Raw genomic sequence first — 17,640 nt, 5'->3', positions numbered from 1 at the left:
AGTCGGGTCCATCCACATGTTAGTTTTAGAACCTTGTCAGAGAGCATACTCTCTTTCTGTACGCCAAGCCTGAAAGTATTTGACAACAAACCCCCATGAAACAGTACTTCTAGTCACTCACTAGTACATTCAAAGAATGTACATTCTTGTACATTCAAAGAATGTACAAGTGGTCGCCATTTCTGTGGTCGCGAACTCGCGATAGATTTAGTCTCTCTGTGTGTGTGTGTGTGTGTGTGTGTGTGTGTGTGTACACACACACACACACACACACACACACACACACACACACACACACACACACACACACACACACACACAACCCAACAACTAGGGAAAAAAGGATTAATATAAAAAAGCAGCAGTGTTAAGAAAAGGAGTATGTCCAAAAGAACTGGCCAATGGTTCTAGCACTTAAAGTGCTTGAAGGTTGCAAGGTTATTATACACGTCTATTTAAAAGCTATTTAAAATGTCCTTGGCATCGTTGATGATATGCTGGCGGTGGTATCCATCGATACAGGCTAGTTGTATGCCTGTGAGCTGTTAATGTTCACACATACACAGAAATCTGTGTATGTGTGAATAATGGCTCTGCATGTATTTGCGTCAAATTGTGTGCATGTGCATGTACCTTCATGTGTAGCCACGTTGTCAGGAAATCTTGTGAATAGGCATGACCACAGTCCTTTCAGAGTAAACTAGGGACTCATTGTCACTAAATACTCGTCTTTATCAAGTCTGAAGAGCTGAATTGGGGAATTGGGAGTGAATCTAATTTGCCAGTGCGGTGTCTGCACACACAATTATCTAGTGATTATGATGACTTAATCGAATTGTGACCATGCTTGAAGGCAAATATTAAACAGAGGGCTTCTTTGTTGAGGTTGAAGCATAGAAACATTGAGACACATACTGCAAGAGAGAGAGAGAGAGAGAGAGAGAGAGAGAGAGGGAGAGACACACTAGAGACCATACAGACAGACCAGTGCCCACTGCCCAGGTGATGCAGAGACAGTCACAGAAACACAATTCCTATATACTTGGGAAGATCAGTTGTTTCAAGGGTTACCTACCCTATAACATGGAGTCTTCCTATGGCACTCAACGAGTAGACTGAGAATGACGCTTATTGTTACTTGCTAGGGTTCAGTAATTCATTTCCACTTTGTCTACTAAATCATGATTTATACTTTAGTCGAATAGCCCATGTAAAAGCTCACAACTCATTGCAGCAGGATGCGTTGTGAGCATGAAAATAAAAATACTGTATACAGTACATCAGGCATAATGGTAATGAAGAAAACCCTGTCGTAAGGAGATTTGAATTAAGGGTCCAGCTAATGGCTCACAATTGTACGGCTTTGCACCTATAGGGGCTGATCCACCTAGACGAGGGTCTGTCTGTCTGTCTGTCTGTCTGTCTTTCAGTGCGTGTTAAATGAACACTGATGATTTTATAGTGCAGTTTGGGGTCCAGAGATAAACAAACGGGGGTCAAATGGCCTAATAATGCATATCAAACTGAGGGTCCTTGAAATTTAAAAGGTTGAGAATCACTGCATTTCTTTGCCTCGACGAGCTGCCGGGCAGACCTGATAATCAGTGTGGCACAGAGTAAGATATTTTAATCTCTGGCGCGTGTAGTGAAACAGAACAGCTGTCTAGTAGAGCACTTGTTCTAGTGAAAAAAATAAAAAGATAAAAGAAGGGACAGGGTAAGTCACAGGTTAGACTGAAATGGACTTTAATATGAGTTTATTGAACGGTGTGTCTGTGTCTCTCGTCCCCGTGACATGGCCGCTGGCGTGCTCTGTCTGTCTGGACTGTGAAGCTGTGGACACTCCTGCCAGCTTATTAATGTTGAATCAGTGACATTATGGTCTGCCTTCAATAGAATACAACTCTTGATTGATGATTGATTGAATAGTTTAATAGACATAAATGTAAGAACGGCAACAGAGTACAGTCAAACACTCCACGATGAATAGCTAATACGATTCATTTGTCTTAATAATCGGTCAACTGTTTTTGTTAGGCAGAAGAGGAGGGACGCTGGTGGTGGTCCGGTGTGTGTGTGTGTGTGTGTGTGTGTGTGTGTGTGTGTGTGTGTGTGTGCGTGTGCGTGTGCGTGAGTGTGTGTGTGTGTGTGTGTATAGCCTCGGAAACCCAGACGTTTGTGTGTGTGTATGACTACCTCAGTGGCCGATAGTGTTAGAGACGATCAGCTCAGACGAGCTGTTGTACACTATGTATACAACGTAGTGGAACCGTGACGGACAGCTGATAAAAAGCAGTCCTTAAGCGCATTTCTGAAATTTCTGAAATATTCCTTTAACTTAAAGGTATATTCAGTGATTTCACTCAAAAAACCTTAGGTTTCGTTTTTGGCTGTGGGACCCAGCCTTTCGTCCAATCAGGATACAGAGTCAAAAACGAAACCTAAGGTTTTTTGACCCCCAGGGGTTAACTGGGGACAGGGAGGAACTCCTTATATGGCCAGCACACTCTATAGTAGGGAGGATTATCACAACAAAACAAAAAAATAAGTGATATTTGAATTAAGTGAAATCACTGAATATACCTTTAATATTACATACATACACTGAGTACACTGAGTTATACACTGAGTGAATCAATGTATAACTTAAGATGGCTCAAGTAACAATTGATTTGATCTCACTAATTGTTCTCTCCTCTGGTTTAGGATTCATCCCATGCTCGTTACCCAGAGGGCAGGTCCTCGCCGCAGGGCTATCAGTTCTACATGCCTATTGGTAGCCCAGCAGGATACACCTTCTCCCCTTCCATGTTCATTGGTCAGAAAAGTGAGAAGAGAGCTTCACCGGAGCCCCAATCTGATGAGCAGCTGGCCTGCCACTGGATGAAGGTAAGGGCATATATATAAGTATAAAATCACTCCCGTGTGAGGTGCGCTCTTATCATCATATAGCCCAGGGGTCTGCAACCTTTTTCACATCAAGTGCCATGTTTTCATTTCCGTGATAGTCAGTGTGCCATATATAATTATGACACCACATCAACATTAAATATTCCCAACTGATTTTGATTGTCCATATAGGATATACATAACAAGCTTAGAAATATTTTTGATGATCATTAAACTCAGAGCAATAACCTACCTAATCCCTCCCCAGTCATGAGTTTAGGAGTTTGAATGAATGTACAATTATGTGCAGGATGTAAATTATCGTGTAATTTGTAGATGTGAATAGACTTAATTTAACTGACTACACTTTCTTTTGGAATATTTCATTTTAAAAGAAAAACCTTCTCTCTCTCATACTAATGCCAGTGTGCCAGTGATCACTCTCCCCTGTGCCAATGTTGGCACCCGTGCCTAAGGTTGCCTACCCCTGATATAGCCAATCTGAGAATCCCATCGTCAAATATTGGGGAAAACAGCGCCTCCCCTGTTGTTCGAGGCAACAGTCTGTCTTGAGAGACTATCATATAGAATTATAGATGATACAGAGACAAAATAGACGATTTTCTCGTCTACATATAACGTAAATTCATTGTCAATGGCATTTAATGTTTGTGTTAGGAAAGAAATCAACACTATAGCTGAATATAGGAGGGGCAAGCGCCCCTCAAAAAACTAGCCTACAAAATGTAGTTTTTGAGAGGCGATAGCCCCTCCTCCTATGTCCAGCTTTTGGTGTATGTGCTAACACAAGCTTTGTCCTACACAAACATTAAATCTTTTGGTGTATGTGCTAACACAAGCTTTGTCCTACACAAACATTAAATCTTTTGGTGTATGTGCTAACACAAGCTTTGTCCTACACAAACATTAAATCTTTTGGTGTATGTGCTAACACAAGCTTTGTCCTACACAAACATTAAATCTTTTGGTGTATGTGCTAACACAAGCTTTGTCCTACACAAACATTAAATCTTTTGGTGTATGTGCTAACACAAGCTTTGTCCTACACAAACATTAAATCTTTTGGTGTATGTGCTAACACAAGCTTTGTCCTACACAAACATTAAATCTTTTGGTGTATGTGCTAACACAAGCTTTGTCCTACACAAACATTAAATCTTTTGGTGTATGTGCTAACACAAGCTTTGTCCTACACAAACATTAAATCCCATTGACAGGAACGTTTTGAGTGTTCGTGTAAATACAAACATTGCATGACACAAACATTGAAGACGAAGGTGAGGACGCAAATTCTGATTGGCCGGAATGAGATGATGTCTGATGGCGTACGATGATAACTTCACACGGGTGTGATTTATATAATTATATATATAACTACATTTGAATAAAAACTATTCAAATACTTTTTTTATCTAAATAAAACTGTATTGTGTGTTTAACCCATTCTGACCGGGCACCCATTTTGGTGTTGGCATCATGTTGTGCTTTAGCTATTGAAAAATAGCAGATCTACAAGCTCATATCGCGCCACCGAGTGGCGCGATACGAGCTTGTAGGTCTGCTATTTTTGAAAAATCGAAGAGCGACTGACATTTTTTTAATCTGATCTCGGGTCAGAATGGGTTAATCAGACCAGTGTGTGTCCAGTGGAATCCTCGCATGAATCTGATCTCAGGTCAGAATGGATTAAGGGTTAAATGCAGAGGTAGGAGATACCTGATGAAGGTCGTTTAGATGGTAATGTAATAACATAATTAGCTGTAAGTGGAGACTGTGCGCCTGTGCAGCATCTTCATTATTTAAATGCCCCATAATACAATAAAAGAAAACTAAAGCGCTAACGCTAAAACAAATACAAATTAAAGTAAAACTAAGCCCTCTCTTTGTATATAAATAAAATGTAAAAATGAAATAAAAAACAAAAAATGTATTCAAAATGCTAAACTTGCATCAACCAACAGTTTTGCTCGCCATTCGCCAACACGGAAATCAGTTCTTTTTGCATCTGCCATATATAGTTATAGGTTATTTAGGGTTGACAGTTTGACAGCAGAGTTTAGATCAAACACAGAGTAAAACGGTTGAGATCTTTACTATGTACAGTATGACGGTTGACCAAGTATAAATCACCATATAGTCCAGTGGTTCTCAACTTTTTCAGGCCGTGTCCCCCCAAAATAATTATATTTGAACCGGTGGACCCCCCAAAATAATCATATTTGAACCGGTGGACCCCCCAAAATAATTATATTTGAACCGGTGGACCCCCCAAAATAATCATATTTGAACCGGTGGACCCCCCAAAATAATCATATTTGAACCGGTGGACCGCCCAAAAGTAATCATATTTGAACTGGGGACCCCCAAATGTAATCATATTTAAACTGGGGACCCCCAAAAGTAATCATATTTGAACTGGGGACCCCCGAAAGTAATCATATTTGAACTGGGGACCCCAAAAAGTAATCATATTTGAACTGGGGACCCCCCAAAATAATCATATTTGAACCGGGGACCCCCAAAAGTAATCATATTTGAACTGGGGACCCCCCAAAAGTAATCATATTTGAACTGGGGACCCCCCAAAAGTAATCATATTTGAACTGGGGACCCCCCACACTGACAAACACTTGTAGGAGTTGAAGCATGACATTTTGTTTGACTCGGTACCACAGATACATATTGTGAAAATAGCCGATATGCAAGCTCACAAGTTCACAACGCCTCACATTGGTTGTGAGCTTGTTGTAGATCAACTATTTTCACAATTCTTAGCTTTATACCGTATCATTTGACAGTTTGCCCAATGTTTGACCAGTTTTTATAGTTTGTTCAGTTGATTACTTTTGATGCAATAATTGTATTTTCTTCTTTCTTTCTTTCTTTCTTTTGAGATATTAAAAAGGTCTTAAAAGTCCTTAACCTATTCTGACCGGGCACCCATTTTGGTGTCAGCATCATGTTATGCTTTAGCTATTTAAAAATAGCAGATCTACAAGCTCATATCGCGCCACCGAGTGGCGCGATACGAGCTTGTAGGTCTGCTATTTTTTGAAAAATCGAAGAACGACTGACATTTTTAGAATCTGATCTCAGGTCAGAATTGGTTCATCAGACCAGTGTGTGTCCGGCGGAAACCTCGTATGAATCTGATCTCAGGTCAGAATGGGTTAAATGAAGTGCCGACTCACATGGTTGCGAGCCACTGCTCTAAGCTCTACCTGCCTGTTCCCCTGTGTGCCTGTCCTCTAGTGCCATCTGCAGTTTGACTCACTGCAGGACCTGGTTGATCACATCAACGACTTCCATGTCAAGCCTGAAAAGGATTCTGGGTACTGCTGCCAGTGGGAAGGTTGTGCTCGCAATGGGAGGGGCTTCAACGCCAGGTAGGCAGGCCTTAAACTATACTAATACTACTACTACGTGTATGTCCACCTCCACCTCTCAGTCACCTGCTAGATTTCCTTATGTGTTAAAAGTTCTGCGTTTTTGTTCCAAGGAATACCTTTGGCCAAGATGCGTTTGAGTAACAGAGTGGTCAGATAAGAATTCTGGTGCTGGAATGCAACAGCATTTCACTCCTAATTGTGCTATTTCTATTGGCTAATAATACAGATTATGCTGTATTAGTGAGCCAATATATTCAACAAGCTAGAACTAGTTTAATCATTTTGTGTAAAAGGGGAAAGGGTTAAAGAGAATAATGACCTGTCCATAATGCATTATAAGCACATTATGTGCTCATAAAATGCATTATAGACCTGACGATACAGTGTTACCAGATTGGCGTTATGTCCTGGGAGAGGATATTTAAAATCATGACAGTAACACATTTAGTTATAATCAAGTTGAGCATGATGGTGAGCGTGGAGCATGTCGCATATTATCACATGACCAACATTTCTCCTTTGCTACAGACTGTATAAGGATTTGTAGTTCATATTTAGTGAACAGTACTCAACTGTTTGTGCTACTGTCCTAATAATGTCCTAATAAAAGTAGTAAGTAAGAAAAAAAAAAGTTTGCAACTGAATGGCTGGGAAAAAAATTGAAATTTAGAGTTTACATAGTACACACAGTGCACGCATAAACTGGTATTTTCTCTATTATTAAGGTTATTGTAGCGTTCAATTTGTGTTGGTGGTGGGGAGGGGGGGAGGGGGGAGGGGGGTCGCGAGGCCAGACATGGCCAAAGCATTTTCGAGGGTCCGCTGGCCAAAAACATTGAGAACCCCTAGACAGTTACAGACTGTTGGTACACTTTGAATAAATATATAACGTGCGCATTGGTGATTTACTTACTTTACTTTTATTAGATTTTTCTTTTTTTATTGATAAAAAATAAGAAAAGAAATAACGTGTTATCTGTCATGTTTTTTTTCAGGTATAAAATGCTGATCCACATCCGCACGCACACCAATGAGAAGCCGCACCATTGTCCCACGTGTAACAAGAGCTTCTCACGGCTGGAGAACCTCAAGATACACACACGCTCACACACAGGTGCGCTCGTTACATCACCAATCACACACACACACACACACACACACACACACACACACACACACACACACACACACACACACACACACACACACACACACACACACACTCTTCCATTTTCATAATCAATGCAAAAAGTGCAAGTCCCCCAACGCACGTGAATAAAGACCTTGTCACAGCCTTAACAGGTTGAACAGATTGTTCAGCCTAATGAGTCAGTTGGTCAGTTGTTGTCAGCCTAGTTAGTTAAAGACGGAGTACCGTGATTTTTCGCCCCTAACACATGATCATCATGTATTACGATTATCAGTGGGGATGGGTTGACACGCACTGTAGGAGGAGAAGATGAGTTCAGATATGTACCAGTGCCAATGTCTGCTATTTTGTTTAAAGCTGCATTACACCTCAAGCAGACTGTAATTATGAAACCTTTTAATTCATTGTCTGTTTTGGGTGTTATTTTGTTCATAAAGTACATGCTATTCTTGAATCTTGTGTGATCCTCAACACAGGATTTGATATATCCAGACTAAAATGATTAGTATTGTCGCCACCACCAATAACCATGATAGTATTATCTGCACCCGGGGGCATCACTATGCCAGCTTGTGAATGTGATGGACATTTCTATTAATGTGTTATTTTTGCCACAGACATGCAAAACAAGTGATCAATGATACTACCAGAACACAAATGTATAGCCTACACAGCCATGAGGAGACAGGAAGTTCTACAAGCAAAACTAGTTTTGTGTCTGTCAACGTAGCTTGAATAGTTGTGGTGTCAATTAAGGTGTGGTACTGTGTACCACACCTTAATTGTAAAACAATGCAGATGACAAGTAAGTACTTGAGTGATTAATGAAGGCCATGTCAGGATTTAAAGGAATGCAGTGTCACAATAGTAGTTTGATTAGGGTGCCCAACCTTGATCAGAGCTGAGGAGGTCGTCTGTGGATCAAGGGTTTCCAGGAATTATGCTTGTTGAGTGTTATTATGATTTAGTTGTTGTAATTTGACAGTGACACTTTGAAACACTTTCTCTCAACTGACAAAAAATATAAATATTTACTTGTCCAGTTCTGCCCTCTTTAACAATTATGTCATGCCATGTTCTTTTCCACTGTGGTCATACAGTTGACTTGACTCACACATACCAAATGTGGTACCGATATCACATACAATACCACCAATTGTCATCCTGACACTATATATTTAAAATTGTGAATATAAAAAAAGATATATACGGACATACGATACGAACAACATTCACTGGGGTTCACTGTGTTGTTGTGGAGCATTTGCTATAACAAAGTAGATAGACTAGACCCCAGTAGTGTCATTGCTGTAACTTGGTATCTGCAATGTGATGCTGTTGCTGCAGGGTGAACTATGATTTAGGGTGGGTAGCATTATACTATAATGCTACCCACCCTAAATCACCACCAGCCCCCACTAGAGGGAACATTTTGGAATGAGGGAATGAGGGAACATAGGGCAGAGGGAACATAGGGCTGAGGAAACTTGGGTACGGTCCCGTGGGGATTTGGGGTTGGGCATCTATCTGTTAGTAAGGACAAGGCATCTAATTATATATGCTATCCTTAGTTCACCTTGCAGCAACAGCAACAGCATCACATTCCATTCCAGATACCAAGTTACAGCAATGCAGTGACACTACTTTTATTTTTCTTCTTTTGATCCCCATTAGCTGCGGTGCCATAGCAACCAGCTAGTCTTCCTGGGGTCCACATAAGAATAAACATTACAGTAGTAGACATACAATTACAAATACACATTTGTTAAAAATGAGTATCAGTATTCAACTTACATTAGTTCGGATAAAATAAAAATAAGAGTGAGAGCGTGAAAACAAAAACGTGAAAACAAAATCAAATGGAATTTTAGATACTTTTTAAACGTTAATTTACTGTAAATGCAACAGAGGTTTCGAGGCAGGTTATTCCAAAGTGACAATGATCTATAAATAAATGATCTCTTTAGAACATTATATTTTGGGCGAGGTAACACAAGCTGCCCATTACTGGAACCTCTAGTGTCATGATCATGCACAGTATTACTAAAAACAATCCCCAAAACTGGAACAAAGGAACAGGGGAACAGGCGTTCCACTGCCACCCGCTACATGCAGTAGGTCCATAAGATCGGCTTGATAAGTAACCTACTGGGAATTATCGCTTGATTTTCACTGGAATCCGTTGCCACTGCTCCAGTGAACGTTGTTAGTGTGCAGATCAGGGGTCATCAACATGTCCGTACATTGGACATGTCCTTGACCCTTTTATTTTATTTTCACGAAGAATATTGTCTATATATATATTTTTTTAACCTATGCTCATTTGTTTCCTTAGCCATGACATGATTCGCTTTATCAACTAAAGAGTGCTTTCAATTCAGTTTATTAAATAAGCATAACGAACTTGGGGTTGGCGAAAGGGCCTTTCTGTGTGGAGTTTGCATGTTCTCCCCGTGTCCCCTAGGGTAGGTACCCTCACAAAAACATGCAGTAATCCTGGTCTCTAAACTGCCTCCCCCTGGCCAGCCGGGGCGCCTGATGGAGGGGAAAGGAACTGGTTGGAATAACGTGTTCCTTCCACGCGCTACGTCCAACCGGGGAAACTCCCCCCTGTCAGGTGTAAAGGAGCAACTTGGACACTCAAGCATGAAGGAAGCATGAGTTAAGTCCGTTGCTCTCCCCAGGTTGGCGGAGGGTGTGTAGAGCCCAGGATCACATTAGATGATTGACACAGGGGTGTCCCAAAATCGTGGGATAAAAAATATAAAAATACATTTGTGAGGCATAATTACAATAGGAATATTTCGATAGATGACCCCGCCACCCAGCACTAAGCAGTCACGGTGACCTTAGTGTAAGGAGCAATTGGGGAGATTGACTGACACAAAAATAATGTTGCAGATGTGATGGATTAGTTTCTAAAACGTCAACATTCAGTTGCATCTCTCATCAGTTAAGACCTAAAGCCGAAAAGTGCCGAAACTACGCAAACTGACTGATGCAATGCTCTCTCTCTGAATACCTGAATACCCGCAGGCATTGAACAAACAATTTGGTCCAGAGTAGGGAAAAATCCTTTAATCACTAAAAGCAACTCACTCTCACACCCAAGTGAGTTGGGATGGAGGATGGCTGATTCTGTTTGCAGTGTGCAGTCACACCTGGCCTGAATCAAATGAACAAATCAAGATGACCACAAAATTGGAGAATGCGACCAATGCCACGTCGGACAATGGCTGACAACAACGTCAGTATGTGGAAATGTCCATACTGGCTGCATTGTATGCTGTTGATAAGGGCTGATGATGGAGATTAAATCATGTGATAACATCTGAAGCCGCTAATTGCCTATGAAACACACACAAGCAAGCAGCTAGCGGCAACGACCGACACAAATCAAAACAAACACACACACACGTCACATTGGCTGGAAGGTGTGTCATTCCGTTATATTGTAGTGTCCCAGTGTCCGCCCTGAAACTGGGAGGTCGGCGTTCGATCCCCGGCCGGGTCATACCAAAGACTGTAAATATGGGACCCAATGCCTCCCTGCTTGGCAGCATCAAAGGGTTCGATTGGGGGGTCAAATCAACTAATCAAATGATTCCCGAGCGCGGCACGGCTGCAGTAGCCTGGTTAATAAACCAGACCGAATCAGCCGTTGGCAAAAAAAATTGCCTACCGGCGGATTTCGGTCTGGCGAGGCTCAATTGTACGCCCATTTTCTACACACGAGAACGTGTGCGCCCAATAGGGACACGGTATGCAATATGGGCGGGCTTTGGTACAGTGACGTTCAATGCTTGAGACCTTTGACTGACAGTAGCTCTGACCAATTGCGTCAAAGAGAAAATGTTTCCCTGGAAATGAAATCCAAGCTGAGCCTCCCCAGACTAATATCCCGCGGATCCGTGCGATATTAGTCTGGTTTATTAACCAGGCTACGGCTCACCGCTCCTTGGCTGCGGCTCACTGCTCCAAGAGATGGGTCAAATGCGGAGAACAAATTTCACTGCGGTAACGTGTGTGACAAATCGTACGACTTTAACTTTGACTTTGAGATAGAGGGGGAGAGAGACAGAAGGGGAGAGAGACAGGCCGAGAGAAGGACGGCTCCTTCTCAAGAGGAGGGAGTGCCAGTGAGGAGTGTGCCCATAATAAGGATACAGGACATCCTGGATGATTGTGTGTCATAGCTGTAGATACAATTCAGTTGAAAAGACAGCTCTGACGTGTGTCAATAAAGGATTCATGGTAGTAGTATTAGTATATGAATCTATGCCAAGCCTTCTGCAACAGGATTTACAAGTCCAGATAAGCATGATATCTGATCAAAGTTAGATAGCTACAGGTGTAGGAGTGGAGAAATAAGGAATGTAATATAATACAGTATATAAAGGACGAGAAGCGACCTCGCCCTAAGGTCGCGTGCACACATCCACCTGGGTGACGGCAGACTGCTGGGCGAGCGCTGGCGCTTTGGCATGGGAGGTCAGATCAACATATGGAATGAATTGTGTAATGGCCAAAAGGGAGACATCAAAAGAGGAAGGACGGGTGGGGAGGGATCAACATATGGAATGTCAGAACAGGTTAGCTCCAGGAGATCTAAGGGTTTGAGGTTTGAGGTCAAATGTAGAGTTGTTGGCTCCATATATGCAGATTCTATTAATTATCAATACATCAGGCCCAGGCCGTAGCGTAACGGTCTGGGCACCGGACTGGTGATCCAGTCGCGGTGTGCCGCGGGTTCGACTCCCGGACCCGACACGGCCTTTACCGCATGTCATCCCCCCATCTCTCTCCCGTTTCCTGTCAGCCTACTTTCTATCCCTTAAAAAATCAATAAAAGGCGTAAGCCGCAAAAAAAATATCTTAAAAAAAAATAAAAAAATATCAATACATCGCATTTTAATCGCATATCAATATTCGACCTGAGAACCGTGAACCATTCTTTTCAAATGGGTTTTGGTAGGCCTATACCAGTGAATCAATGAATAGTGATTATACCGGCCAAGGTGCCTGGACCGCTGAGCCACAGCCCAGGCCAAGCAGCCTTAAAGGACAACTTTAGTTTTTTTCAACCAAGGTTAATGTTTTAGGTTGTTATTAGAGAAAGTAAAAGGTGTGTGTTAATTTTCTTTCATTTGCTGCTTTCTTTCGTTTTAGGGATTGTAGCTGTTTTTGACAGGGGGGCGGGGGCATTCGAGCATGGGGCTAAATATGTATTTTTTTTACCAAATTGTATGGTGATTTATTTTTGTATTATTGACTATAGTCCTAATACACCCCAGGAAATTACATTTGGCCACAGAAGATCACAGGATCTACTGAATGTGATCAACCTACTGTGGGAAGGCTTATACTGTGTGTATAGGCTCAATATGTCAGTTTGTCACATTCAATAGATCCTGTGATATTTTGTGGCCAGATGTAATTTCTTGGGGTTTATTAGGACTATAGTAAATAATAAAATAATAAATCACCATAATATTTTGTAAAGAAATACATATTTAGCCCCATGCTCGAATGCCCCCGCCCCCCTGTCAGAAACTGCTAAAATCCCAAAAACGAAAGAAAGCAGCAAATGAAAGAAAGTTAACACTCACCTTTTAGTTTCTCTAATAACAACCTAAAACAAGAACCTTGGTTGAAAAAAACTAAAGTTGTCCTTTAACCCATTCTGAACGGGCACCCATTTTGGTGTTAGCATCATGTTATGCTTTAGCTATTGAAAAATAGCAGATCTACAAGCTCATATCGCGCCACCGAGTGGCGCGATACGAGCTTGTAGGTCTGCTATTTTTGAAAAATCGAAGAGCGACTGACATTTCTAGAATCTGATCTCAGGTCAGAATGGGTTCATCAGACCAGTGTGTGTCCATGTGGAAACCTCGTATGAATCTGATCTCAGGTCAGAATGGATTAAGGGCAGCGAGTTGCCGTGTCCTTAAAGGAACTTTATCGTTTCGATTTCCCAGAGTATAATTTTTCAGTTCCTTGTTCCTTGTATATATATAATTTTTTTACCTTCCTTGTCTGGTTAAATGTGGTAATGTGTAAAAAGGCTGAATCAGACTTGTTGTTTGCGCACACCTGACAAAAGATATGAAATATTCAGACTGTACATGACCAAGACATCTCCCTTCAGGAACGGTATGGGTATTTGTGACATGGGGTACCAGAGCTAAAGGAAACCCATATTACTAAAGTATGGCTTCTCGGTGTATTGTGCAGGAGGCCATCCAACTAAACTGTAATAAACACAGGACTGGAGATGGGTGGTTTAAAAAACATCCCAATTGTTGCTCAGAGTTATGACGGTGCCTCCGTAATGTCGGGTCACATTTCAGGCATGCAGCAAAGAAAATGAAACCCTGTGCTGTGTGCACACACACACAAACACACACACACACACACACACACACACACACACACACAGTCACACACACACACACACACACACAGCACTACGGGGTTTCATTAGTACAGCAGGTAGTAGTGTGCTGCTGTACTACCTAAATAACTATTTTCTTTAGGGGTTAGGGTTAGGGCATTGTAAAAACGCTGGTCGCTCACCAAGCTGCCCCTGGCGTCTAGTTCAAGCTCCGCCTATGCAGGCGGGGCGTTACCATGTCTACTTTGTCTAGAGACGGACGCAGTATTCAATCACACAATGCAGCCGCAGGTTGCAGGTTGAACCAGTATTTTCTGTCCGCCGAAACCCGTCCTGTGAGAAATGTTCCGCGGTGAAAAACGAGTGAGATAATTTTAAACGTAATTAATGCGTTAAAGTCCCGGCCCGAATAAATACATAAAATGAAATAAACAAACTAACTTACTTAAATTACTAGGCATAAATATGCCAGTGGTTCTCAACCGGTGTGCCATGAAACAAGTCCAGGTCCACATTTTGTGGCAAACACATTATTATTGCAATAAAACTATGAAACATTATACTAAATAGCAGATCCACAAGCTCACCACATATTGCAGTGTGACGCGTTATCACCTTGTAGATCAGCAATTCACGCTATGAATACAGACAGAGTCAACTGTTCTCTCCTCTCTTTCTCTGCAGGAGAGAAGCCCTACATCTGTCCCTACGAGGGATGCAGCAAACGCTACTCCAACTCCAGCGACCGCTTCAAGCACACGCGCACCCACTACGTAGACAAGCCGTACTACTGCAAGATGGCCGGCTGCCTGAAGCGCTACACGGACCCCAGCTCCCTGCGCAAGCACATCAAGGCTCACGGACACTTTGTGGCCCAGGAGCACGGCTCCCCGGGCAGGCTGGCGGCAGGCCTGGGTCTACAGGGCCTTCAGGGAGCCGTTGAACTGCCCTACCTGAGCGGCGCGCACATCATCATCCCCGGGGGCGCCGCTACGCTCTTGGGGGGCATGGGGACGTCACTGCCAATCTCCGCCCTCTGCCACGCCAGAGCCTTGGGCCACCACGGGGCCTCGCTGTTCTCACTGGGCGGCGGTGGAGGAGGTGGCGGAGTGCTGGGCATGTGTGACTCCCCGCTGCTGCCGTTTGGACTCTCCGCCGCCTCCATGCTAGGCCTGGGAGCTCTGGGCCTGGGGCGACTGGGAAGGGGCAAGGTGGAGGGTGAGCAGGAGGCGGAGGAAGGAGAGGTGGAGAGCGAGGGGGAGGCGCTGAACCTTTCCTCAGGTGTAGGGGAAAGACGGGGTGGACCCCTGTCTTGGGTTGTGGTGCCCCCCGGGGCTTTGCTCCTTAAACCAGCTGTCGTTAGCTAGAGCTAGTGCTGACAGGTTTCACCATGCTTTGATCCAGGGAGTGGGGTGTGCGTGTGTGTGCGTGTGTGTGCGTGTGCGCGCGTGTGTGTGTGTGTGTGTGTGTGTGTCCAGGTACGGAGATGAAGGAGGTTTGAGCTGACCTAAGCGTTATTGGCACAGATGTATGGGTCCTTAAAGCCATAAAGAGAGCACTTCAATCATTCCAGCCCAGCAATGGGTTGGTCATGTACAGTAAATGAACACTAGTAAAAACGTCTTATTTGTGCAATTCACGTCCCAAATTGTCTCAAGGTTTATAAAGCCTTTATGCTTTATCCTCGATTCCTCAATGCTTTCCAATCCTGCACCTTTATGCTATGCTTCGACTACATCTATCCTTTATCACGGGCACTGTTAAGCAATAAGGGATTATGGTTTTCACTTGGATTCTTCAGGCTACAACAGAAACAGCTAGTTTTATGATGTTTAATAAACTCAGTGTTTGCTAATCAGTCTCCACTAACCTCTGAGGTTCCCATTTGTGCTCTATTGGCACAAAAGCCCAGACCGCAGCAATGCAACTATAGTCGCAACTCCTTGCAACAAAACAAATTCAAGCTTCCTGACTTTGCTTGACAGTGAAGGTGGAATAAGGGGTAGATCGTTCAATACCATTTTTCATTTATCCAAGACAAGACTTGTCTTGATTGTCCAGTGAACAAGACTAAAGTATCATGCTTCATGGTACTTTCTATCTCCATTATGCTTTAGTATTGATATTGTTTTGCATACAGTCGCTTTGCCATTGACAAGTACTAGTACTGACTGCACACAGGCCCAGTCACTTAGTCAGACATCTTCTATATTATAGAAAAGATGTCATTAGCAATACCCGTACAGTAATATTTGATTTATACTGCTTATTAAAAGCATACTGTTTTACCAAGAGCTCATTGTGGATTTAGTATGATGGCTTGTGTCGTTTGACCTGCAGGCAGACTATTTACTGTAGTTCAGTATGAGCTAACACACAAACCAGTTGTCAGGCAGAAGTAAACCTGACACCATTCACGTGGTTTCAGAGCAAACAGAAAACATGATAATGCTTGCGCCTTTGTGGAAGAATTAACTGCTCTTCTGAGACATATGGTGTTGGTCATATTCTCTGGCACAGATTAGTTACCAATTTGTTAGTTGCAGGTGATCATCAGCCTTTGTTCTGATTGTTGTTTTTTCTCACGGTAAAGCATTGACTCTTTTTCATCTCAACTCAAGCACTCCCAGTTTAATGTGCCTATTAGGCCAAGGAGCCCCATTTATTATCATTTTATTTTTCATCTCTGGGACCCCAATATACACTGTAAAAATTCTCATTTGTACATTCTCTGAGTTACAGACCCGTAAGGGTCCATTTGTACACCTGGTGACCACATGTTGAGAACAGAGTGGTAAAGGACATTTTATACATAGATGTATTTTCTACTCATATCAAGAAGTCAAGTACGTCACATCATGTGTAGTGGGTGATGTGGTTTGGAACAAGTTTTTCTCAGTGCCTATAAGTTTCCAGTGACAAAGGTTCAATGAGGACCTGCACAATGCCATCTTGGAAATTAGTTTAACTTGGTTCATATAAACGAAAATAAAATCCAGCCAAGAGCTACATTCAAGGTGGAAGAACATAGACAAAAATGTGTATAGATATTTGCGTGTATACATTTGCTGAAGATAACTGTCTGTTAGTGATTTCTTTTTGCCAAATCAAGTAACACAAGGCAACCTAGTGGTGTGCATAGTTGCGGAGTGCCATTACATACAGACATAGCGACAAACTGACAGACAGACTGTGTGTCTCATTACAATAGTATTTCACTATCACTACACTGCTCAACTAAAGAAGATGTTAAGAAAGCGGTCTTCATGACAATGGCCAGATTTGGCCAGTATCTGTTTTGTCTTATATTCCTTTTGCACATTGAGGTATTCTATCATAATCAGTATTTCAAATGTGTCTAAGTGCCTTGCAAGTTGCATCATTACCCATGTGTGAAAAATGCACACGCAGCATACAAATAAAGGTACACAAATGTAAGTTTATAAATGTACAATTTACTATGTTTTAGACGTTACATTTTAACAGTTGACAAGAGATGTTATTTGTACATCAAGGCAACTACTTCTGTTTTCATGGATGTCATTAAAGTTGATGACGTTGACAATAACTCTGTCAATAAAAGCGAAAAGAAATGCAAAAGCAACATTGTATGCTCTCTTTATGGTCTCTCTGTGTCTACCTACTGTAACTATGTGTGTGCATGGATGGGGGGCAGGTGCATTCTTCAGCCACACCCCTCCCATAATAGTCATGACAATGACTACCCCTTCTATCTGTCAGTTTCTCTCAGCTCCTCTCCCTTGTACCCACCCAGTCTTGTTCAGGAGAGGAAC

General features: G+C 42.3%; 1 protein-coding gene across 1 annotated transcript in view; it reads left to right on the top strand.

Annotated features, from left to right (window-relative positions):
- Positions 1 to 17,354, top strand: part of LOC310858974 (zinc finger protein GLIS2-like) — a 41,715-nt gene extending 24,361 nt beyond the window's left edge. Inside the window, exons 4-7 of the mRNA XM_083765315.1 lie at positions 2,707 to 2,889; positions 6,163 to 6,296; positions 7,295 to 7,413; positions 14,531 to 17,354. Of these exons, the coding sequence (XP_083621441.1) occupies positions 2,707 to 2,889; positions 6,163 to 6,296; positions 7,295 to 7,413; positions 14,531 to 15,213 (1,119 nt within the window). The 3' untranslated portion in view covers positions 15,214 to 17,354. The remainder of the gene's footprint in view (positions 1 to 2,706; positions 2,890 to 6,162; positions 6,297 to 7,294; positions 7,414 to 14,530) is intronic.
- The last annotated feature ends 286 nt before the right edge of the window (positions 17,355 to 17,640 follow it).

This window comes from Protomyctophum parallelum (genome assembly GCF_964188405.1).
Source record: "Protomyctophum parallelum genome assembly, chromosome: 5".
Lineage (NCBI taxonomy): Eukaryota > Metazoa > Chordata > Actinopteri > Myctophiformes > Myctophidae > Protomyctophum > Protomyctophum parallelum.
This window is presented reverse-complemented; position numbering and strand designations above follow the sequence as displayed.